Below are 24,639 nucleotides of genomic sequence, written 5' to 3'. Positions count from 1 at the left end.
GGCTCCCCGTGCGAGGCTCCCCGTGCGAGGCTCCCCGTGCGAGGGCGTCCCCGTGCGAGGCTCCCCGTGCGAGGCTCCCCGTGCGAGGGCGTCCCCGTGCGAGGCTCCCCGTGCGAGGCTCCCCGTGCGAGGGCGTCCCCGTGCGAGGCTCCCCGTGCGAGGCTCCCCGTGCGAGGGCGTCCCCGTGCGAGGCTCCCCGTGCAAGGACGTCCCCGTGCGAGGGCGTCCCCGTGCGAGGCTCCCCGTGCGAGGCTCCCCGTGCGAGGCTCCCCGTGCGAGGGCGTCCCCGTGCGAGGCTCCCCGTGCGAGGCTCCCCGTGCGAGGGCGTCCCCGTGCGAGGCTCCCCGTGCGAGGCTCCCCGTGCGAGGGCGTCCCCGTGCGAGGCTCCCCGTGCGAGGCTCCCCGTGCGAGGCTCCCGTGCCCGCAGGTGACTACGAGGTGTCCATCAAGTTCAACGAGGAGCACATCCCCGACAGCCCCTTCGTGGTGCCCGTGGCCTCGCACTCCGACGACGCCCGGCGCCTCACCGTCACCAGCCTGCAGGTGGGGGGACGGCGCGCCCCTCCTGTCACCCCCCCCCCGGCACCCCCGGGTCACCCCCGGGTCAGCCCGCACCCCTCTGTCACCCTTGGGACCCCCACCTTGTGCCACCCCCATGTCCCCCGTGTCACATCCCCATGTCACCCCCCCGTCACCCCCCCCGTCACCCCCCCGTCACCCCCTCGTGTCACCTCCCCGTCACCCCTGGGTCACCCTTGGGACCCCCACCTTGTGCCACCCCCATGTCCCCCATGTCACCCCCGTGTCACCCCCCCTGTCACCCCCCCAGCACCCCCCCGTGACCCCTGTGTCACCCTTGGGACCCCCACACTGTGCCACCCCCATGTCCCCTGTGTCACCCCCCCCGTCACTCCCCCGTCACCGCCGGGTCCCCTGTGTCACCCCTGTGTCACTCCCCCGTGTCATCCCCCCATCACCCACCCGTCACCCCCCCATCACCCCCGGCTCCCCTCCGTCACCCCCCTGTCACCCTTGGGTCACCCTTGGGTCACCCTTGGGACCCCCACACTGTGCCACCCCCATGTCCCCTGTGTCACCCCCTGTAACCCCCCCATCACCCCCGGGTCCCCTGTGTCACCCCCGGGTCACCCCCCCGTGTCACCCCCCATCACCCCCTCGTGTCACCCCCCCCATCACCCCCATGTCACCCTTGGGACCCCCACCTTGTGCCACCCCCATGTCCCCTGTGTCACCCCCTGTCACCCCCCGTGTCACCCCCCCGGCACCCCCCCCAGGTCACCCCCGGGTCACCCTCGTGTCACCCTTGGGACCGCCACTCTGTGCCACCCTCATGTCCCCTGTGTCACCCCCCCGGCACCCCCGGGTCCCCTGTGTCACCCTCGGGTCACCCCCCGTGTCACCCCCCTGTCACCCCTGGGTCACCCCCCCGTCACCCCTGGGTCCCCTCGTGTCACCCCCCCGTCACCCCTGGGTCCCCTCGTGTCACCCCCCCGTCACCCCCGGGTCACCCCTGGGACGCCCACCTTGTGCCACCCCCATGTCCCCTCTGTCACCCCCCTGTCAACCCCCCGTCACCCCCAGGTCACCTCCAGGTCACCCGGGTCACCCCCCCCCGTCACCCCCGGGTCCCCTGTGTCACCCCCGGGTCACCCCCCCCGTCACCCCCCCGTCACCCCTAGGTCACCCCCGGGTCCCCTGTGTCACCCCCGGGTTGCCCCCGTGTCACCCTTGGGATCCCCACTCTGTGCCACCCCCATGTCCCCCGTGTCACCCGTGGCCACCTCGCACCCCGGGGTCACCCTTGGTGCCACCCCCAGGTCCCTCGTGTCACCTCCAAGCCACCTTGTGCCCCTGTGTCACCCATGGGACCCTCCTGGTGCCACCCCTGGGTCCCCTGTGTCACCCTGGTGCCACCTCGCACCCCATGTCACCCGTGGGACCCCCACCCAGTGCCACCCCCATGTCCCCCGTGTCACCCTGGTGCCACCTCGCACCCCATGTCACCCTTGGGACCCCCACCCAGTGCCACCCCCGGGTCCCCTGTGTCACCCTGGTGCCACCTCGCACCCCCGTGTCACCCTTGGGACCCCCACCCAGTGCCACCCCCATGTCCCCCGTGTCACCCTGGTGCCACCTCGCACCCCCGTGTCACCCTTGGGACCCCCACCCAGTGCCACCCCCATGTCCCCCGTGTCACCCTGGTGCCACCTCGCACCCCATGTCACCCTTGGGACCCCCACCCAGTGCCACCCCCATGTCCCCCGTGTCACCCTGGTGCCACCTCGCACCCCATGTCACCCGTGGGACCCCCACCCAGTGCCACCCCCATGTCCCCCGTGTCACCCTGGTGCCACCTCGCACCCCATGTCACCCTTGGGACCCCCACCCAGTGCCACCCCCGGGTCCCCTGTGTCACCCTGGTGCCACCTCGCACCCCCGTGTCACCCTTGGGACCCCCACCCAGTGCCACCCCCATGTCCCCCGTGTCACCCTGGTGCCACCTCGCACCCCATGTCACCCTTGGGACCCCCACCCAGTGCCACCCCCGGGTCCCCTGTGTCACCCTGGTGCCACCTCGCACCCCCGTGTCACCCTTGGGACCCCCACCCAGTGCCACCCCCATGTCCCCCGTGTCACCCTGGTGCCACCTCGCACCCCATGTCACCCTTGGGACCCCCACCCAGTGCCACCCCCGGGTCCCCTGTGTCACCCTGGTGCCACCTCGCACCCCCGTGTCACCCTTGGGACCCCCACCCAGTGCCACCCCCATGTCCCCCGTGTCACCCTGGTGCCACCTCGCACCCCGTGTCACCCTTGGGACCCCCACCCAGTGCCACCCCCATGTCCCCCGTGTCACCCTGGTGCCACCTCGCACCCCGTGTCACCCTTGGGACCCCCACCCAGTGCCACCCCCATGTCCCCCGTGTCACCCTGGTGCCACCTCGCACCCCCGTGTCACCCTTGGGACCCCCACCCAGTGCCACCCCCATGTCCCCCGTGTCACCCTGGTGCCACCTCGCACCCCCGTGTCACCCTTGGGACCCCCACCCAGTGCCACCCCCATGTCCCCCGTGTCACCCTGGTGCCACCTTGCACCCCCGTGTCACCCTTGGGACCCCCACCCAGTGCCACCCCCATGTCCCCCGTGTCACCCTGGTGCCACCTTGCACCCCCGTGTCACCCTTGGGACCCCCACCCAGTGCCACCCCCATGTCCCCCGTGTCACCCTGGTGCCACCTCGCACCCCATGTCACCCTTGGGACCCCCACCCAGTGCCACCACCAGGTCCCCCGTGTCACCCTGGTGCCACCTCGCACCCCATGTCACCCGTGGGACCCCCACCCAGTGCCACCCCCATGTCCCCCGTGTCACCCTGGTGCCACCTCGCACCCCGTGTCACCCTTGGGACCCCCACCCAGTGCCACCCCCATGTCCCCCGTGTCACCCTGGTGCCACCTCGCACCCCATGTCACCCTTGGGACCCCCACCCAGTGCCACCACCAGGTCCCCCGTGTCACCCTGGTGCCACCTCGCACCCCCGTGTCACCCTTGGGACCCCCACCCAGTGCCACCCCCATGTCCCCCGTGTCACCCTGGTGCCACCTCGCACCCCATGTCACCCTTGGGACCCCCACCCAGTGCCACCACCAGGTCCCCCGTGTCACCCTGGTGCCACCTCGCACCCCATGTCACCCTTGGGACCCCCACCCCGTGCCACCCTGCAGCCCCGTGTGACCCGTGGGCCCCTCCCCGCCCCGGTGCCACCCCCCGGTGCCACCCCCGTGTCCCCGCAGGAGACGGTGTCGGTGAACCAGCCGGCGTCCTTCGCGGTGCAGCTGAACGGGGCGCGCGGCGTCATCGACGCCAAGGTGCACACGCCCGCCGGGCTGGTGGAGGAGTGCTACGTCTCCGAGCTGGACAGCGGTGCGACGGGCGCGGGGACACGGGGACACAGGGACACGGGGCGCGGGGACACACGGGGACACACGGGGACACAGGGATGTGGGACACGGGGACACGGGGACACGGGGCGTGGGGATGTGGGGACACGGAGCGTGGGGACATGGGGACACGGGGACACGGGGCGTGGGGATGTGGGGACACGGAGCATGGGGACACGGGGACACGGGGCGTGGGGACACACGGGGACACAGGGATGTGGGACGCGGGGACATGGGGACACGGAGCGTGGGGACACGGGGACACGGGGATGTGGGACACAGGGACACGGGGACACGGGGCGTGGGGATGTGGGAACACGGAGCGTGGGGACACAGGGACACGGGGACACGGGGCGTGGGGACACACGGGGACACAGGGATGTGGAACACGGGGACACGGGGACACGGGGCGCGGGGACACACGGGGACACAGGGATGTGGGACACGGGGACACGGGGACACGGGGCGTGGGGATGTGGGGACACGGAGCGTGGGGACACGGGGACACGGGGCGTGGGGACACACGGGGACACAGGGATGTGGGACGCGGGGACACGGGGACACGGGGCGTGGGGATGTGGGGACACGGAGCATGGGGACACGGGGACACGGGGACATGGGGCGTGGGGACACACGGGGACACGGAGCGTGGGGACACGGGGACACGGGGCGTGGGGACACACGGGGACACAGGGATGTGGGACACGGGGACACGGGGACACGGGGCGCGGGGACACAGGGACACAGGGATGTGGGACGCGGGGACACGGGGACACGGGGAGTGGGGACACACGGGGACACAGGGATGTGGGACATGGGGACACGGGGCGCAGGGACACACGGGGACACAGGGATGTGGGACACGGGGACACGGGGACATGGGGTGTGGGGATGTGGGGACACGGGGCGTGGGGACACGGGGACACGGGGACATGGGGCGTGGGGACACACGGGGACACAGGGATGTGGGGCACAGGGACACGGGGACACGGGGCGTGGGGATGTGGGGACACGGAGCGTGGGGACACGGGGACACGGGGCGTGGGGACACACGGGGACACAGGGATGTGGGACGCGGGGACACGGGGACACGGGGCATGGGGATGTGGGGACACGGAGCGTGGGGACACGGGGACACGGGGACACGGGGCGTGGGGACACACGGGGACACAGGGATGTGGGGCACGGGGACACGGGGACACGGAATGTGGGGATGGGGACGTGGGACACGGGGCGTGGGGTCTGGGGACGTAGGAGATGGAGATATGGGGACACGGGGACAGGGACAGGGGGATGTGGGGACATGGGGCACGGGGACACAGGGACACGGGGTGTGGGGATGTGGGGACACGGGGACACGGAGCGTGGGGACACGGGGACATGGGGATGTGGGACACAGGGACACGGGGACACGGGGCGTGGGGATGGGACATGGGGTCTGGGGACGTAGGAGATGGAGATATGGGGACAGGGGGACATGGGGACACTGGGATGTGGGACACAGGGACATGGGGACACGGGGCGTGGGGATGTGGGGACACGGGGATGTGGGACACGGAGCGTGGGGACACGGGGACACGGGGACACGGAGCGTGGGGACACAGGGACACGGGGACATGGGGCGTGGGGATGGGACATGGGGTCTGGGGACGTAGGAGATGAAGATATGGGGACACGGGGACAGGGACACGGGGACGTGGGACACCGGGACATGGGGACACAGGGACATGGGGACGTGGGGCACGGGGACACGGGGACACGGGATGTGGGGATGGGGACGTGGGACATGGGACATGGGGTCTGGGGACGTAGGAGATGGAGACACGGGGAGACGGGGTGTGGGGTGTGGGGACATGGGGACACGGGGCACAAGGCATGGGGACGTGGGGAAGTGGGGATGTGGGGACATGGGGACACCAAAACGTGGGGTGTGGGGACACCAGGACATGGGGACCTGAGGATGTGGGGACATGGGGACACCAGGGCATGGGGTGTGGGGACATGGGGACACCAAGACATGGGGTGCAGGGACGTGGGGACACCAGGACATGGGGACATGGGGACACCAAAATGTGGGGTGTGAGGACGTGGGGACACCAGGACACGGGGACCTGAGGATGTGGGGACATGGGGACACCAGGGCATGGGGTGTGGGGACGTGGGGACACCAGGACATGGGGACACCAAAACGTGGGGTGTGGGGATGTGGGGACATGAGGACACCAGGACATGGGGACGTGGGGACGTGGGGACGTGGAGGATTGAGGACATGAGGTGTTGGGACACCAGGACACGGGGACACCAGGACACGGGGTGCGGGGACGTGGGGACACCGGGACACAGAGCTGTGGGGCCCCAAAACGTGGGGCGTGGGGACGCGGGGACACCGGGACGCGGCGCTGCGGGGGCGGCAGAGGGTGACGCGGCCCCGCCCCCCCCCAGACAAGTACGCCATCGGGTTCCTGCCGCGGGAGAACGGGGTGCACTCCATCGACCTGCGCTTCAACGGGCGCCACGTGCCCGGCAGCCCCTTCAACATCCGCGTGGGCGAGCAGAGCCAGGCCGGGGACCCCGGGCTCGTCACGGCCTACGGGCCCGGCCTGGAGGGCGGCCTCACAGGTGACACCGCTCTGCCGGCCCCGGGGCGGACGGCAACCGGTCGCGGTCGACGGCGTGGTCTTGGGAGGGCGGCGGTGGTGGGGACGTGGGCGTGGGGTGGTGGCCGTGAGGTGGTGGCACCACCATGGTCGTGGTCAACAGCGTGGTCTTGGGAGGGTGGTGGGGATGTGGGCGTGGGGTGGTGGCACTGGTCATGGCCGTGGTCAACGGCGTGGTCTTGGGAGGGCGGTGGTGGGGACGTGGGCGTGGGCGTGGGGTGGTGGCCATGGGGTGGTGGCAGTGGTCATGGCCGTGGTCAACGGCGTGGTCTTGGGAGAGCGACGGTGGGGACGTGGGCGTGGGGTGGTGGCCATGAGGTGGTGGCACTGGTCATGGCCGTGGTCAACAGCGTGGTCTTGGGAGGGTGGTGGGGACGTGGGCGTGGGGTGGTGGCACTGGTCATGGCCGTGGTCAACAGCGTGGTCTTGGGAGGGTGGAGGTGGGGACGTGGGCGTGGGCGTGGGGTGGTGGTCATGGGGACGTGGGCGTGGGGTGGTGGCACCACCGTGGTCGTGGTCAACGGCGTGGTCTTCGGAGGGTGGTGGTGGGGATGTGGGCGTGGGGTGGTGGCACTGGTCATGGCCATGGTCAACGGCGTGGTCTTGGGAGAGCGATGGTGGGGATGTGGGCGTGGGGTGGTGGCCATGAGGTGGTGGCACTGGTCATGGCCATGGTCAACAGCGTGGTCTTGGGAGGGTGGAGGTGGGGACATGGGCGTGGGCGTGGGGTGGTGGTCATGGGGACGTGGGCGTGGGATGGTGGCCGTGAGGTGGTGGCACTGGTCATGGCCGTGGTCAACAGCGTGGTCTTGGGAGGGTGGTGGGGACGTGGGCGTGGGGTGGTGGCACTGGTCATGGCCGTGGTCAACGGCGTGGTCTTGGGAGGGCGGCGGTGGGGACGTGGGCGTGGGGTGGTGGCCGTGAGGTGGTGGCACCACCATGGCCGTGGTCAACAGCGTGGTCTTGGGAGGGTGGAGGTGGGGATGTGGGCGTGGGCGTGGGGTGGTGGTCATGGGGACGTGGGCGTGGGGTGGTGGCACCACCGTGGTCGTGGTCAACGGCGTGGTCTTCGGAGGGCGGTGGTGGGGATGTGGGCGTGGGGTGGTGGCCATGAGGTGGTGGCACTGGTCATGGCCGTGGTCAACAGCGTGGTCTTGGGAGGGCGATGGTGGGGACGTGGCCGTGGGGTGGTGGCCGTGAGGTGGTGGCACTGGTCATGGCCATGGTCAACAGCGTGGTCTTGGGAGGGTGGTGGTGGGGACGTGGCCGTGGGCGTGGGGTGGTGGCCATGAGGTGGTGGCACTGGTCATGGCCGTGGTCAACAGCGTGGTCTTGGGAGGGTGGAGGTGGGGACGTGGGCGTGGGGTGGTGGCCATGAGGTGGTGGCACTGGTCATGGCCGTGGTCAACAGCGTGGTCTTGGGAGGGCGGTGGTGGGGACGTGGGCATGGGGTGGTGGCCATGGGGTGGTGGCACTGGTCATGGCCGTGGTCAACAGCGTGGTCTTGGGAGGGCGGTGGTGGGGACGTGGGCGTGGGGTGGTGGCCATGAGGTGGTGGCACTGGTCATGGCCGTGGTCAACAGCGTGGTCTTGGGAGGGTGGAGGTGGGGACGTGGGCGTGGGGTGGTGGCCATGAGGTGGTGGCACTGGTCATGGCCGTGGTCAACAGCGTGGTCTTGGGAGGGCGGTGGTGGGGACGTGGGCATGGGGTGGTGGCCATGGGGTGGTGGCACTGGTCATGGCCGTGGTCAACAGCGTGGTCTTGGGAGGGCGGTGGTGGGGACGTGGGCGTGGGGTGGTGGCCATGAGGTGGTGGCACTGGTCATGGCCGTGGTCAACAGCGTGGTCTTGGGAGGGCGGTGGTGGGGACGTGGGCGTGGGGTGGTGGCCATGGGGTGGTGGCACTGGTCATGGCCATGGTCAACAGCGTGGTCTTGAGATGGTGGCACTGGGGCCGTGGCCGTGGGGTGGTGGCACCACCACCACGTGACCCCCGTGCCGCGCGACAGGCGTGTGCTCGGAGTTCCTGGTGAAGACGGCCAACGCGGGGGCGGGCGCGCTGGCCGTCACCATCGACGGCCCCTCCAAGGTGAAGCTGGAGTGCGTGGAGTGCGCCGAGGGCCACCGCGTCACCTACACCCCCATGGCCCCCGGCAACTACCTCATCTCCATCAAGTACGGCGGCCCCCACCACATCGTGGGCAGCCCCTTCAAGGCCAAGGTCACCGGTACGGCCGGGGGGGGGCGGGGACGGGTCCCCCCGCGGGTGGGGGGGCGTCCTGGGGGTCCCAGGGGGACGTGGTGGGGGGTCCCCGGGGTGACGGGGTGGAGGACGCCAAGGGGACGTGGTGGGGGGGCTCTCCGGGGTGACGGGATCCGGGGACGCCCAAGGTGACGGGGTGGAGGACCCCCAAGATGACGTGGTAGGGGGTCCCCAAGGTGGCAGGGTGGAGGACCCCCAAGATGACGTGGTAGGGGGTCCCCAAGGTGACGGGGTGGAGGACCCCCAAGATGACGTGGTAGGGGGTCCCCAAGGTGGCAGGGTGGAGGACCCCCAAGATGACGTGGTAGGGGGTCCCCAAGGTGGCAGGGTGGGGGTCCCCAAGGTGACGGGGTGGAGGACCCCCAAGATGACGTGGTAGGGGGTCCCCAAGGTGGCAGGTGGAGGACCCCCAAAAGGACGTGGTACGGGGTCCCCAGGTGACAGGACCAGGGGTCCCAGGGGTGACAGGTGGAGGACCCCCAAGATGACGTGGTAGGGGGTCCCCAAGGTGGCAGGTGGAGGACCCCCAAAAGGACGTGGTACGGGGTCCCCAGGTGACAGGACCAGGGGTCCCAGGGGTGACAGGTGGAGGACCCCCAAGATGACGTGGTAGGGGGTCCCCAAGGTGGCAGGGTGGAGGGCCCCCAAGATGACGTGGTAGGGGGTCCCCAACGTGACGGGGTGGAGGACCCCCAAGATGACGTGGTAGGGGATCCCCAAGGTGACGGGGTGGAGGACCCCCAAGATGACGTGGTAGGGGATCCCCAAGGTGACGGGGTGGAGGACCCCCAAAAGGACGTGGTAGGGGGTCTTCAAGGTGGCAGGACGGGGGTCCCAGGGGTGACGGGGTGGAGGACCCCACGGCGACGTGATGGGGGTCCCCAAAGTGACGCAGCAGGGGGTCCCCAGGGTGACAGGACGGAGGACCCCAAGGGGACGTGGTGGGGGGTCTCCGGGGTGACAGGATGGTGGGACCCCCAAGGTGACGTGGTGGGGGGTCCCCAAGGTGACGGGGTGGGGGGTCCCCGGGGTGACAGCACGGGGAGGGGGGGGGTTCCCAGGGCGGGCGACAAGGACGCCGGGGGGTCCCCGGGGCGGTGCGACGGGGTGGGGGGTGTCCCCGTGGGGCGGGGGGGGGGAACCGACGGCATCCCCGCTCCCCCAGGCCCGCGCCTGTCGGGGGGACACAGCCTGCACGAGACGTCGACGGTGCTGGTGGAGACGGTGACGCGGGGAGGGGCGGCGGCCGCGCGGGGCCCCCCCGCCTTCGGGGGGCTCCCCAAATTCTCCTCGGACGCGGGGAAGGTGGTGGCGCGGGGGCCGGGCCTGTCCACCGCCTACCTCGGCCAGAAAAACCATTTCACCGTGGACTGCAGCAAGGCCGGTGCGTGGGGCGGGGAACGGCGGGGGGACCCGGGGGGTCTGGGGGGCCGGGGGGGGTCTGGGAGGGGAGGTGGTGGGTCGCTGGGGGGGTCTGGTGGTGGGTCTGGGGCATGGTGGTGGGTCTAGGCCCCCACATTGGGTGTAGGCCTTATGTTGGGTGTAGGCTCCATGGTGGATCTAGGCCTCATGGTGGGTCTAGGCCTCATGGTGGGTCTAGGCCTCATGGTGGATCTAGGCCCTGTGTTGAGTTTGGCCCCATGGTGGGTCTAGGCCTCATGGTGGATCTAGGCCCCGTGTTGAGTCTAGGCCCCATGGTGGATCTAGGCCCTGTGTTGGGTCTAGGCCTCATGTTGGGTCTAGGCCCCATGGTAGATCTGGCTGTGGGTCTGGGGCCTTGTGTTTGGTCTAGGCCTCATGGTGTATCTAGGCCCCATGGTGGATCTAGGCCTCATGGTTGATCTAGGCCCCATGGTAGGTCTAGGCCTTGTGTTGGGTCTAGGCCCCATGGTGGATCTAGGCCCTGTGTTGCGTCTAGGCGCCATGGCGGGTCTGGCTGTGGGTCTGGGGCCTTGTGTTGGGTCTAGGCCCCATGGTGGATCTAGGCCCTGCATTGGGTCTAGGCCCTGCATTGGGTCTAGGCCTCATGTTGGGTCTAGGCCCCATGGTGGATCTAGGCCCTGTGTTGGGTCTAGGCTCCATGGTGGGTCTGGCTGTGGGTCTGGGGCCTTGTGTTGGGTCTAGGCCTCATGTTGGGTCAAGGCCTCATGTTGGGTCAAGGCCTCGAGTTGGGTCAAGGCCTCAAGTTGGGTCAAGGCCTCGTGTTGAGTGTAGGCCTCACGTTACGCCTAGGCCCCGCGGCGCATCCGGGGCCAGCCCGTGGGGTCCGAGCGCCGTGGGGCGGGCCGAGGACCCACCTCCGTGTCCGTGTCCGTCCCCCCCCCCAGGCACCAACATGCTGATGGTGGGCGTGCACGGCCCCAAGACGCCGTGCGAGGAGGTGTACGTGAAACACGTGGGCAACCGCGTCTACAACGTCACCTACACCGTGAAGGAGAAGGGCGACTACGTCCTCATCCTGCGCTGGGGCGACGACAACGTCCCCGGCAGCCCCTACCGCGTCACCGTCCCCTGACCCCCGCCCCCGCCGCGCCCCCCGCCCCCCCGCCGCCCCCCCCGCCGCCGCCGCGCCCCCCGAGAGAGAGAGAGAGAGGGGGGGGGGCGCTGGGAAGGCCCCGGGGCCCTCGATCAATAAAGAGTTGGGAGAGGCTGCGGGCTGTCATGGCGGCGTTGGAGGCGGGGGGGGGGGATCGGGGGTCCCGGGGGGGGTCTGGGGTGGGATTGGGGGGGGTTCTGGGGGGGGATTGGGGGTCCCGGGGGGGGTCTGGGGTGGGATTGGGGGGGTTCTGGGGGGGGATCGGGGGTCCCGGGGGGGGTCTGGGGTGGGATTGGGGGGGTTCTGGGGGGGGATTGGGGGTCCTGGGGGGGCTTTGGGGGGGTCTGGGGTGGGATGGGGGGGTCCTGGGGGGGGATTGGGGGTCCCGGGGGGGGGTTTGGGGGGTCCAGGGTGGGGCACTGGGGTACTGGGGGGGTCCTGGGGGGGGACCGGGGGGGTCCTGGGGGGGGATTGGGGGGGTTCTGGGGGGGGGATTGGGGGTCCCGGGGGGGGATTGGGGGGTCTGGGGTGGGACATTGGGGTTCTGGGGGGGGATTGGGGGTCCCGGGGGGGCTTTGGGGGCGTCTGGGGTGGGATGGGGGGGTCCTGGGGGGGGATTGGGCATCCCGGGGGGGTTTTGGGGGGTCCAGGGTGGGGCACTGGGGTACTGGGGGGGGTTGGAGTGGGATAGGGGCGTTTTGGGGGGGGATTGGGGGTCCCGGGGGGGCTTTGGGGGCGTCTGGGGTGGGATGGGGGGGTTCTGGGGGGGGACTGGGGGTCCCGGGGGGTTTTGGGGGGGTCTGGGGTGGGATTGGGGGGGTTCTGGGGGGGGATTGGGGGTCCCGGGGTGGGACATTGGGGTTCTGGGGGGGGACTGGGGGTCCCGGGGGGGCTTTGGGGGGGTCTGGGGTGGGATGGGGGGGTCCTGGGGGGGGATTGGGGGTCCCGGGGGGTTTTGGGGGGTCCGGGGTGGGACATCGGGGTTCTGGGGGGGGACTGGGGGTCCCGGGGAGGTTTTGGGGGGGTCCTGGGGTGGGGATTGGGGGTCCCGGGGGGGCTTTGGGGGGGTCTGGGGTGGGATGGGGGCGTTTTGGGGGGGTCTGGAGTGGGATGGGGGGGTCCTGGGGGGGATTGGGGGTCCCGAGGGGGTTTTGGGGGGTCCACGGTGGGACATTGGGGTACTGGGGGGGGACCGGGGGGGGGTCTGGGGTGGGATGGGGGGGTCCTGGGGGGGGATTGGGCATCCCGGGGGGGTTTTGGGGGGTCCAGGGTGGGACACTGGGGTACTGGGGGGGGGTTGGGGTGGGATGGGGGCGTTTTGGGGGGGGATTGGGGGTCCCGGGGGGGCTTTGGGGGGGTCTGGGGTGGGATGGGGGGGTCCTGGGGGGGGATTGGGGGTCCCGGGGGGTTTTGGGGGGTCTAGGGTGGGATGGGGGGGTCCCGGGGGGGGACCGGGGGTCCCAGGGGGGGTTTTGGGGGGTTCAGGGCGGAACATTGGGGTACTGGGGGGGTCTGGGGGGGTCTGGGGGGTCCTGGGGGGGTTTGGGGTGGCATGGGGGGTCCCGGGGGGGGACTGGGGGGTTCTGGGGGGGTCCCGGGCAGACACTGGGGGGCTGGCAGGGTCTGGGGGCGGTTTGGGGGGGTCCAGGCTTGGAAATTGGGGGCGGGGGGGGCCGGAGGGGGCCTGGGGTGGGATTGGGGGGTCCTGGGGGGGGTCCGGCCCCCGGGGTGCTGGGACTCCGCGCTCGGGGGGGGCGGGGGGGGGGTCGGTGCCCCGGGGGGGGCGGGGGGCGGGGGGCGGTGCCAGGGCCCCGCGTCCCCTCAAGGGCACGGCGCACTGCGCATGCGCGCCGCGGCGGGCAGCCCCGCCCCGGGGGGGCGGGGGGGGCGGGGCCTCGCCTGAATGGGCGGGGCCCCGCCGGAGGGGGCGGGGTCAGCGACAACACTCTGCTTGGGGAAAGGGGGGCGTGGCCACGACGGAGGGGCGTGGCCGACACCTCCCAGCGCGCTGCGTGGGCGGGGCCGCCGCTCCGTTGCCAGGGCGACGGCGGGCGAGTCCGAAAAGGGCGGGACAGGAGGCGCATGCGCAAAGCGGCGACCCGGAAGCGGCGCTGGGTTGCCGGTAGAACCGGTCCCGCCGCCATGACCGGTCGGGGCAAACTGATCGCGGTGTTGGGAGACGAGGACACGGTGACCGGTTTCCTGCTGGGGGGAGTCGGGGAGCTGGATAAACACCGGCGGCCGAATTTTTTAGTGGTGGAGAAGGAGACGAGCTTGGCGGAAATCGAGGAGGCTTTTCGGTAAGGCCGCGGCTAGGCCGCGGGTAGGCCTCGGCGGGGGAGTAGGCCGCGGGTAGGCCTCGGCGGGGGAGTAGGCCGCGACCCCGGGGCCCTGACCTCGCCCCGCGCCCCGCAGGAGTTTCCTGACACGCGAGGACATCGGCATCGTCCTGATCAGCCAGTGCCTGGCCGAGCTGATCCGGCACGCCGTGGAAGCCCACTCGCGGCCCCTCCCCGCCGTCCTGGAGATCCCCTCCAAGGAGCACCCCTACGACCCCGCCAAGGACTCCGTCCTGCGCCGCGCCCGCGGCATCTTCTCCCCCGACGAGCTGCGCTAGGGGTGCCCCCCGCCCCCCCCCACCCCCCAAAAGGGGGGCCGCACCCCACCCCAGGGGTCCCCGCCCCACGCTGAGATGTCCCTGGGGGTCCCCAGCCCCACCCTGGGGTGCTGCCGGGGGTCCCTGTCCCACCCTAAGGGGTTCCCATCCCACCCTGAGGGTCCCCGTCCCACCCTGGGGTGCTGCCGGGGGTCCCTGTCCCACCCTAAGGGGTCCCAACCCCACCCCAGGGTGCTCCCAGGGGTCCATGCCCTGCCCTAGGGGGCCCCTATCCCACCCTGGGGGTCCCCTGTCCCACCCTAGGGTGCTGACAGGGGTCCCAACCCCACCCTAAGGGGTTCCCATCCAACCCTGAGGGTCCCCGTCCCACCCTAGGGTGCCCCCAGGGGTCCCTGTCCCACCCTAGGGGGTCTGCACCCCACCCCAGGGTGCCCCCAGGGGTCCATGCCCCGCCCTAGGGTGCTGCTGGGGGTCCCTGTCCCACCCTGGGGGTCCCTATCCCACCCTGGGGTGCTGCTGGGGGTCCCCACCCCACACCGAGGTGTCCCTGGGCCGCCCCCCCCACCCTGGGGTGCTGCCAGGTGTCCCTGTCCCCCCCCAAGGGGTCCCCGCCCCGCCCCAGGGTGCTGCCAGGGGTCCCCATCCCCCCCAAAAGGGTCCCCATCCCCCCCAAAAGGGGTCCCAGGGGTCGCCACCCCCCTGCCACAGCCCCCCGGGGTGGGGGGAGGGGCGGGGGGGTGCTCGTGGCGTGTGGCCCCTCCCCCGCTGTGTCCCCAACACGCGCTGCCACCGCTGCCGGCCTGGCCTGCTCTGCTCTGTGGGGCGCGCCGTGGGGCGGGGGCGGGGGGACGCGCCGTGGGGCGGGGGGGGCACAGGGACGCGCCGTGGGGCACGGGGACACGCTATGGGGCACGGGGGGACAGGAACACGCTATGGGGCACGGGGACACGCTATGGGGCACGGGGGGAGGGACAGGGACACGCTATGGGGCACAGGGGAGGGACGGGGACACGCTGTGGGGCACGGGGACACGCTATGGGGCACGGGGGAGGGACGGGGACACGCTATGGGGCACGGGGACACGCTATGGGGCACGGGGGGAGGGACAGGGACACGCTGTGGGGCACAGGGACACGCTATGGGGCACGGGGGGAGGGACAGGGACACGCTGTGGGGCACGGGGACACGCTATGGGGCACAGGGGAGGGACGGGGACACGCTATGGGGCACGGGGACACACTATGGGGCACAGGGGAGGGACGGGGACACGGTATGGGGCACGGGGACACGCTATGGGGCACAGGGGAGGGACAGGGACACGCTATGGGGCACGGGGACACGCTATGGGGCACGGGGGGAGGGACAGGGACACGCTGTGGGGCACGGGGACACGCTATGGGGCACGGGGGAGGGACGGGGACACGCTGTGGGGCACGGGGGGACAGGGATGTGGGGTGGGGGGCGGAGGGACGCTGTGGGGCTGGGGGTGGGGGGCAGGGACCCGCCGTGGGGCACAGGGATGGGGGGGGACACACAAGGGTGTGGGGTGGGGGGCCACGCTATGGGGCAGAGGGGGGGGACAGGGACACGCCGTGGGGCGGGGGGACGCCGTGGGGCGGGGGGACGTGGGGGTGCCGCACGGAGCCCCGGGGCCGCTGCCCCCCAGCCCCACGCGTGTGGGGCGCCCCCCAGCCCCGGGCACCCCCGGCCCCCCCAGCCCCACATCGCTCTGCCCCCCAACTTGTGGGGCAGGGGTGGGGGGGAGCCCCCCAACTGGGGGGTGCGGGGGGGGTCCCCAGCCGTTTTGGGGAGGGGGGGCGGGGCGCCCGTGAGCACACGCGTGTGCGCGGCGAAGCAATGGGCCCCACGCGTGTGCGCTGCCACGCGTGTGCGCGGGGGGGAGGGGGTGGCGGGTGCCGCCCCTCCCCCCCCCCCCCAGCTGATCCTCTTTGTCCCCAAAGCCGCTTAGCGCGGCTCAGCGCCCCGCGCGCCCTTGCACGCCCGCCCCGGCCCTCGCACGAGCGCGTGTGGGGCGCTCGCACCACGGCCCGGCCCTCGCACGGGGCGCTCGCACCGCAGTCTGGCCCTCGCACGAGCGTGCAACGGGTCTCACACCACGGCCCGGCCCTCGCACGAGCGTGCAACGGGCCTCACACCACGGCCCGGTCTTCGCACGAGCGTGCGACGGGTCTCGCACCACAGCCCGGCCCTCGCACGGGGTGCTCACACCGCAATCTGGCCCTCGCACGAGCGTGCAACGGGTCTCACACCACAGCCCGGTCTTCGCACGACGTGCAACGGGCGCTTGCACCACGGCCCAGCCCTCGCACGAGCGTGTGTGGGGTGCTCGCACCGCAATCTGGCCCTTGCACGAGCGTGCGACGGGTCTCGCACCACAGCCTGGCCCTTGCACGAGCGTGCAACGGGCACTCGCACCACGGCCCGGCCCTCGCACACTCACGCAAGTGTGCACGGGGTGCTCGCACCACAATCTGATCCTCACACGAGCGTGCGACGGGTCTCGCACCACAACCCAGTCCTCGCACGAGCGTGCGACGGGCGCTCGCACCGCGATCCGGCCCTTGCACGCCCGCGCAGGTGCGCACAGGGTGCTCGCGCCCCGACCCCCGCCCTTGCACGCCCAGCTGAGCGTGCAACGGGCGCTCGCGCCGCACCCGCCGCCCTCGCACGCCCGCCCGGCTGCTCGCCACGGCCCTCGCACGAGCGCGCGCGGGGTGCTCGCACCCCCAACCCCCGCCCTGGCACACGCGTGTGCGTGGGGCGCCCCCCCCCCCCCCCACCGACCCTCGCACGCCCACTTGTGCAGGGCCCGCGCGCGAACCCCCCCCCCCCACCCCGCGCGGGGGGGGGGGGGCGGTGCGGGGAGGGGGGTGCGGGGGGGGCAGGGGGTGCGGGGCGGGGGGGTGCAGACACCGGGTGCGGGGCGGGGGTGCGGGGAGGGGCGGGGGGGGGGCAGGAGAAGGGGGGTGCGGGGCGGGGGTACAGACGCGGGGGTGCGGGGCGGGGGTGCGGGCAGGACAAGGGGGGTGCGGGGTGGGGGGTGCGGGCAGGACAAGGGGGGTGCGGGGCAGGGGTGCAGGCAGGACAAGGGGGGTGCGGGGCGGGGAGCTGCGGGACAGGGGGTGCGGGCAGGACAAGGGGGGTGCGGGGCGGGGGGTGCGGGCGGGGGTGCGGTCAGGAGAAGGGGGGTGCGGGGTGGGGGGTGCGGGCAGGCTGGGAGAGCAGGACAAGGGGGGTGCGGGGCAGGACAAGGGGTGCGGTACAGAAGGGTGCGGGACGGTGCGGGACGGGGGGTGCGGAACAGACACGGGGGTGCGGAGCGGGGGGTGCGGACAGGACAAGGGGGGTGCGGGGCGGGGGGGTGCGGACAGAGGGGTGCGGGCAGGACAAGGGGGGTGCGGGGCGGGGGGGTGCGGACAGAGGGGTGCGGGCAGGACAAGGGGGGTGCGGACAGAGGGTGCGGAGCGGGGGGTGCGGTACAGACACGGGGGTGCGGGGCGGGGGGGTGCGGAGCGGGGGTGCAGGCAGGACAAGGGGGGTGCGGTACAGAAGGGTGCGGGACGGCGGGTGCGGTACAGACGCGGGGGTGCGGGGCGGGGGGGTGCGGACAGGGGTGCGGGCAGGACAAGGGGGGTGCGGTACAGAAGGGTGCGGGACGGGGGGTGCGGTACAGACGCGGGGGTGCGGGGCGGGGGGGGTGCGGGCAGAGGGGTGCGGACAGGACAAGGGGGGTGCGGGGCAGGGAGCGCGGTGCGGTGCGGGCAGGAGAGCGCCCCCCCCCCCCTTCCCCCCCCACCCCTCCCCCCGCCCCTCCCCGCGCAGCCCCGCCCCCCGCCCCCGCTGATCCCCCCCCTCCCCCCCCCGGCCGGGCTGGGGCAGCGGCGGCGGCGCCGGGCAGGTACCGGGGGGGCGGGGGGACCCCCGGGTGACCCACGCGTGGGGGGGGGGGCGCCCCCCAACACCGGGGGGAGGGGGGGGAGGGGTGGCAGATGGGGGGAGCCCCCCCTCCCCCTCCTCCCGCCCTAATTACCGGCTGCTAATTAAGGGAGGGGGGGCACCATATGGTCCCCTCCCCCCACGGGCGGCGGGGGGGGGGGGGGTGCGGGACCCCCCGCGGACCCCACGCGTGGGAGGGACACGGGTGTCGCGCGGGGAGTGGGCCCCCCCCACCCCCCACCCCCCGCCGGCGCCGCGGTCCGGACACTGAGGGCGGTGAGAGCGATGGGGGGGCACCCAAATGTGGGGGGGGGGCGGGTGGGACCCTGGGGGTGGGGACGGCGGCATCGGCACCCAAACGGGGGGTCCCGGGGGTTTGGGGGGCCCACAGATGGGGACAGGGGCACCCAAAGGGGGGGTCCCGGGGGTTTGGGGGGCCCACAGATGGGGACAGGAGCACCCAAAGGGGGGGTCCCGGGGGTTTGGGGGGCCCACAGATGGGGACAGGGGCACCCAAAGGGGGGGTCCCGGGGGTTTGGGGGGCCCACAGATGGGGACAGGAGCACCCAAAGGGGGGGTCCCGGGGGTTTGGGGGGCCCACAGATGGGGACAGGAGCACCCAAAGGGGGGGTCCCGGGGGTTTGGGGGGCCCACAGATGGGGACAGGGGCACCCAAAGGGGGGGTCCCGGGGGTTTGGGGGGCCCACAGATGGGGACAGGGGCACCCAAAGGGGGGGTCCCGGGGGTTTGGGGGGCCCACAGATGGGGACAGGGGCACCCAAAGGGGGGGTCCCGGGGGTTTGGGGGGCCCGCAGATGGGGACAGGGGCACCCAAAGGGGGGGTCTCGGGGGGACAGGGGCATCGGCACCCAAACGGGGGGTCCCGGGGGTTTGGGGGGCCCGCAGATGGGGACAGGGGCACCCAAACGGGGGGTCCCGGGGTGGGGGACACGGGGACAGGGGCACCCTGGGGACAGGGGCACCCAAATGGGGGGTCCTGGGGTCGGGGACCCTGGGGGTGGGGACAGGGATGGGACAGGGTCACCCAAACCTGGGGGTCCTGGGGGAACAGGGGCATCGGCACCCAAACGGGGGGTCCCGGGGGTGGGGGACACGGGGACAGGAGCACCCTGGGGACAGGGGCACCCAAATGGGGGCGTCCCAGCTGTTGGGGACCCTGGGGGTGGGGACAGGGACATCGGCACCCAAACGGGGGGTCCCGGGGGTGGGGGACACAGGGACAGGGGCACCCTGGGGACAGGGGCACCCAAATGTGGGGTCCCGGGACAGGGGCACCCTGGGGACAGGGGCACCCAAATGTGGGGTCCTGGGACAGGGACAGGGGCACCCAAATGTGGGGTCCTGGGACAGGGACAGGGGCACCCTGGGGACAGGGACACCCAAATATGGGGTCCCGGGACAGGGACAGGGGCACCCAAATGTGGGGTCCCGGGACAGGGACAGGGGCACCCTGGGGACAGGGACACCCAAATGTGGGGTCCTGGGACAGGGACAGGGGCACCCTGGGGACAGGGACACCCAAATGTGGGGTCCTGGGACAGGGGCACCCAAACCGGGAGGCCCCGGGGGTGGGCGACGCAGGGACAGGGGACCCAGGGACGGGGGCCAGGGATGGGGACGGGGGGCACCCAAACGTGGGGTCCCGTGCTTGGGGACCCTGGGGGCGGAGACAGGGATGGGACGGGGCCACCGGCGCCCAAACCGGGGGGTCCCAGGGGCGGGGGTCCCACAGATGGGGACAGAGGCGGGGCCCCGGGGGTGGCGGGCACGGGACCACGGCTGACGGGCCGCAGCGGGGCGAGGGACGGGGACGCAGAGGGTGGGGGTCCCAGCCCCACCGCCCCCCACCCCCACCCCCCCCCACCCTTGGGTGCAGGCTGCCACCGAGGGTCCCGTCCCCGACCCCATGGCGGCACCGTCCTGCCCGGCGCTCCTGGCCACCTGCCTGGCGCTGCAGCTGGCCACAGGTGGGCGCGGGGGACACGGGGGGACACGGGGGGGGACACGGGGGGGGACACGGGGGGGGACACGGGGGGACACGGGGGGGCGCAGGGCCGGGAGGGACCCAGGGGCTGCTGGGGACGGTGGCCTGGGCCGTGGGGACAACGGGGGACGGGGTCACCGGGGAATGGGGACCCCGGGGGTGGCAACCGTGACGGGGACCCAAAGATGGGGTCACCTGGGGGTGGGGACCCTGGGGGTGGGGACACAAGGGCATGGGGACACGGGGGATGGGGTCACCTGGGGGTGGGGACCCTGGGGGTGGGGACCCTGGGGCACGGGGACACGGGGGATGGGGTCACCTGGGGGTGGGGACCCTGGGGGTGGGGACCCAGGGGCACGGGGACACGGGGGTGGGGACCCTGGGGGTGGGGACCCTGGGGGTGGGGACCCAAGGGCACGGGGACACGGGGGATGGGGTCACCTGGGGGTGGGGACCCAAGGATGGGGACCATGGGGGTGGGGACTATGAGAGATGGGGACGTTGGTGATGGGGTCACCAAGAAACGGGGACCCAAGGATGGGGACCCTGGGGGTGGGGACCACGGGAGAGGGACCTGAGGGCACGAGGACCAAAGGGTGGGGACCCAGGGGGACACCGGTGACGGGGGTTGGGGGACTGGGACGTGGGTGGGGTGGCGACCCCCAGGCGTGGGGACCCTGGAGGTGGGGACGTGGGACGTGGGGGACACCCCGGAACCAGGCACCCCAGGGTCAAGGGCGACGGTGGGGGCGGCCGGGGCGGAGGGGGCGCGTCCCCGTCCCTGACCCCGCGCCGGCGGCAGCGCGGGGCGACGGGTGCAGCGGTTTCGGGAACCTGTTCACGGAGATCGCGGAGAACAGCGCCCACGGGAGCCTGGTGGCCCGGCTGCCGGGGGACGCGGGCGGCGCGGGGCTGCAGCTCTGCCTGGCCGGCGCCGACGCCGCCTGGTTCTACCTGGACGGGCGCAGCGTGAGGCTCAACGTCTCGGCCGGGCGCGCCCTGGACCGCGAGGTGCCGCCAACGTCCCCCCCCGGGCCACCGCGCCGTCCTCCGTCCCGCCTGTGTCCGTCCCGTGTCCACCTGTGTCCGTCCTGCGTCCACCTGGCTCCATCCATGGTCCATCATCCATCATCTGTCTGTCCTCCGTCCCGCCTGTGTCCGTCCCGCGTCCGTCCCGCGTCCACCTGGCTCCATCCCGTGTCCACCTGGCTCCATCCTCCATCCATCATCCATCATCCGTCCGTCCCTCGTCCACCTGTGTCCATCCCGCGTCCACCTGGCTCCATCCTCCGCCCATCATCCATCGTCTGTCTGTCCTCCGTCCCACTGTGTCCATCCTGCATCCACCTGTGTCCATCCTGCGTCCACCTGGCTCCATCCTCCATCCATCGTCCATCGTCTGTCTGTCCTCCATCCCACTGTGTCCATCCTGCATCCACCTGTGTCCATCCCACATCCACCTGTGTCCATCCTCCGCCCATCATCCATCGTCCGTCCATCCTCCGTCCCACCTGTGTCCGTCCCGCGTCCACCTGGCTCCATCCATGGTCCATCAGCCATCGTCCATCCATCCTCCGTCCCACCTGTGTCCATCCCACGTCCACCTGGCTCCATCCTCCATCCATCATCCATCGTCCGTCCGTCCTCCGTCCCGCCTGTGTCCGCCCCGAGTCCACCTGTGTCCGTCCGTCTTCCATCCTCCCGTGTCCAGCTGGCTCCATCCATGGTCCATCAGCCATCGTCCGTCCACCCGTGTCCACCCTGCGGCCCTGTCCATCCTGCGTTGACCCACCTCTGCTCTGCATCCACCTGGCTCCGTCCACCTGCGTCCATCCTCTGTCCTGTGTCCATCCACCGTCCGTCTGTGTCCGTTTGTCCTCCGTCCCCCTCCGTCCGTCCTGCGTCCATCCAGCCTTTGTCTGTGTCCACCTGTGTCCATCCTCTGTCCCTCCTCATCCATCCTTCATCCTTCGTCCATCCTCCGTCCGTCTTCCATCCATCCTCCATCTGTGTCCGTCCTCCATCCGTTCTCCGTCCACCCTCTGTCCATCCTTCGGCTGTGTCCATCTTCTGTTGATCCTCCATCCGTCTGTGTCCATCCTCCATCCATCCGTCCGCCCTCGCCATCCCGGGTCCGTTCTCCATCCGTCCTCCATCTGTGTCCACCTCTGCCCGTTCTCCGTCCCGCCTCATCCGTCCTCCACCAATCCCGGGTCCATCCTTCGTCCATCTGCGTCCATCCCTCCTCCATCCATTCTCCATCGATCTGTGTCCATCTGTCCTCCACCCATCCTTCATCTGTGTCCACCTGCGTCCATCTTCTGACCCTCCTCATCCATCCTCCACCTGCCCTGTGTCCATTCTCCATCCGTCCATCCATGTCCGTCTGTCCTCCGTCCATCCTCTGCCTCTCCTGCGTCCATCCTCCGTCTGTGTCCATCTTCTGTCCCTCTTCATCCATCCGTGTCCGTCTTCTGTTCGTCTTCTGTCCATCTGTGTCCATCCTCCGTCCATCCTCTGTCCATCCGCTGTCCCTCTTCATCCATCCTTCATCCGTGTCCATCTTCTGTTTGTTCTCCATCCGTCCGTGTCCGTCCTCCATCCATCTTCTGTCCACTCTCCATCCATCCGTGTCCATCCTCCCGTGTCCATCCTCCATCCATCTTCTGTCCACTCTCCATCCATCCGTGTCCATCCTCCCGTGTCCATCCTCCATCCATCTTCTGTCCACTCTCCATCCATCCGTGTCCATCCTCCCGTGTCCATCCTCCATCCATCTTCTGTCCACTCTCCATCCATCCGTGTCCATCCATCCGTGTTCATCCTCCATCCATCTTCTGTTTGTTCTCCATCCATCCGTGTCCATCCTCCATCCATCCGTGTCCACTCTCCATCCATCCGTGTCCATCCTCCCGTGTCCGTCCTCCATCCATCCATGTCCGTCCTCCATCCATCCGTGTCCGTCCTCCATCCATCCATGTCCATCCTCCATCCATCCATGTCCGTCCTCCATCCATCCGTGTCCACTCTCCATCCATCCGTGTCCGTCCTCCCGTGTCCGTCCTCCATCCATCTTCTGTCCACTCTCCATCCATCCTCCATCCATCCGTGTCCACTCTCCATCCATCCCTGTCCGTCCTCCATCCATCCGTGTCCATCCTCCATCCATCCGTGTCCACTCTCCATCCATCCGTGTCCACTCTCCATCCATCTGTGTCCATCCATCCATCCGTGTCCATCCGTGTCCGTCCTCCGCCCACTCTCCGCCCGCCCTCCCCTGCCTCCCATCCCCTGTCACCCTCCCCGCCCCCCCGTCCCACCAGCACCCACCTCCGTCCCCGCTGGGTGCCGCAGACCCCTCTCCCCGGGGGTGGGGGTGTCCCCGTGGGGCAGCCCCCCGCCCGCGTGCCCCCGCCCCACGCCCCGTCCCTTGCAGGAGCTGGAGTCCCCGGTGCTGATGGTGGCCCTGACGTGCGCCGAGGACGGCTTCTCCCCGGTACGGCCTCCGCGGGGACCCCCGGGGGTCCCAGCTGCTCGGCGGGACGCGGGGTGGGGCACCCCAACACCCCCCCCGTGTGTCCCCCCCGCTACCCCCGGCAGGTCGAGTACCGGATCATTGTCCAGGTCCTCAACGAGAACGACAACCGGCCCCACTTTCGGGGGGCCGCCGTCCTCACCCACAACGTCAGCGAGGTGCCCGGGGGGGGGGCGGGGGCGGGGGGGCCATGGGGGTGGTGGGGTCACCAGGAGGGGGTGGGGACACCCAGGAAGGGATGGGGACACCTTGGAGGGGGATGGGGACACTTTGGAGGGGGTGGGGACACCAGAAAGGGGGTGGGGACACCTTGGAGGAGATGGGGACACCTTGGAGGGGATGGGGACACCTTGGAGGGGGGGGGGACACCCAGGAGGGGATGGGGACACCTTGGAGGGGGATGGGGACACTTTGGAGGGGGTGGGGACACCAGAAAGGGGGTGGGGACACCAGAAAGGGGGTGGGGACACCTTGGAGGGGGTGGGGACACCCAGGAGGGGATGGGGACACCTTGGAGGGGGTGGGGACACCTTGGAAGGGATGGGGACACCTTGGAGGGGATGGGGACACCTTGGAGGGGGTGGGGACACCTTGGAAGGGGATGGGGACACCTTGGAGGGGGTGGGGACACCAGAAAGGGGGTGGGGACACCTTGGAGGGGATGGAGATGCCCAAGACGGGTGGGGACACCCAAGAAGATATGAGGCCACCCAGGAGGGGATGAGGACACCCAAGTGGGATGGGGACACTGAAAAAAGGGATGGGGACACCTCAGAGGGTTGGGGACACCTGAGAGGAGATGAGGACGCCAGGAAGAGATGGCGTCACCCAAGAGGGATGGGGTCACCCAGGAGGGGACAAGGGCAGCCAAGAGGGGATGGGGACACCAAAAAGGGATGGGGACACCCAGGGGAGGACAGGGTTGCCCAGCAAGGATGGGGACATCCAAGAGGGACGGGGACAACTAAGAGGGTTGGGGACACCCAGGAGGGGATGGGGACACCAGGTTGGGTTTGGGGACACTGGGGTGGGTTTGGGGACTCCAGGTGGGTTTGGGGACACTGGGGTGGGTTTGGGGACACCAGGTTGGGTTTGGGGACATCAGTT

General features: G+C 71.4%; 3 protein-coding genes and 1 long non-coding RNA gene across 5 annotated transcripts in view; all 4 read left to right on the top strand.

The window, feature by feature from the left end:
* Positions 1-11,445, top strand: part of FLNC (filamin C) — a 66,284-nt gene extending 54,839 nt beyond the window's left edge. For both annotated transcript variants that reach the window (XM_086743977.1, XM_086743968.1), the window contains 6 exons: positions 428-543; positions 3,816-3,945; positions 6,405-6,581; positions 8,629-8,847; positions 10,048-10,266; positions 11,210-11,445. In XM_086743977.1, the coding sequence (XP_086600103.1) occupies positions 428-543; positions 3,816-3,945; positions 6,405-6,581; positions 8,629-8,847; positions 10,048-10,266; positions 11,210-11,397 (1,049 nt within the window). In that variant the 3' untranslated portion in view covers positions 11,398-11,445. The remainder of the gene's footprint in view (positions 1-427; positions 544-3,815; positions 3,946-6,404; positions 6,582-8,628; positions 8,848-10,047; positions 10,267-11,209) is intronic.
* A 2,089-nt stretch (positions 11,446-13,534) lies between these two features.
* ATP6V1F (ATPase H+ transporting V1 subunit F) lies at positions 13,535-14,119 on the top strand. The gene is made up of 2 exons (XM_086743939.1): positions 13,535-13,718; positions 13,834-14,119. Exons 1-2 carry the CDS (start codon positions 13,561-13,563, stop codon positions 14,033-14,035), a joined length of 360 nt encoding a protein of 119 aa, XP_086600065.1. The 5' UTR covers positions 13,535-13,560; the 3' UTR covers positions 14,036-14,119.
* Positions 14,120-14,601: 482 nt separating this feature from the next.
* LOC147601940 (uncharacterized) lies at positions 14,602-14,832 on the top strand. The gene is made up of 2 exons (XR_015258067.1): positions 14,602-14,658; positions 14,721-14,832. It is a non-coding gene; the product is annotated as an uncharacterized LOC147601940 (long non-coding RNA).
* Positions 14,833-15,256: 424 nt separating this feature from the next.
* The window catches only part of LOC147601939 (uncharacterized), a 10,293-nt gene continuing 910 nt past the window's right edge, over positions 15,257-24,639 (top strand). Inside the window, exons 1-7 of the mRNA XM_086739904.1 lie at positions 15,257-15,305; positions 16,634-16,807; positions 17,799-17,951; positions 19,873-19,980; positions 20,800-21,008; positions 23,434-23,493; positions 23,598-23,690. Of these exons, the coding sequence (XP_086596030.1) occupies positions 15,257-15,305; positions 16,634-16,807; positions 17,799-17,951; positions 19,873-19,980; positions 20,800-21,008; positions 23,434-23,493; positions 23,598-23,690 (846 nt within the window). The remainder of the gene's footprint in view (positions 15,306-16,633; positions 16,808-17,798; positions 17,952-19,872; positions 19,981-20,799; positions 21,009-23,433; positions 23,494-23,597; positions 23,691-24,639) is intronic.

Source organism: Chlamydotis macqueenii, chromosome 1 (assembly GCF_036417535.1).
Source record: "Chlamydotis macqueenii isolate bChlMac1 chromosome 1, bChlMac1.mat, whole genome shotgun sequence".
In the NCBI taxonomy this organism is placed as follows: Eukaryota; Metazoa; Chordata; class Aves; order Otidiformes; family Otididae; genus Chlamydotis; species Chlamydotis macqueenii.
Note: the sequence above shows the minus strand (reverse complement) of the source record. Positions and strands in the feature narration are given on the sequence as shown.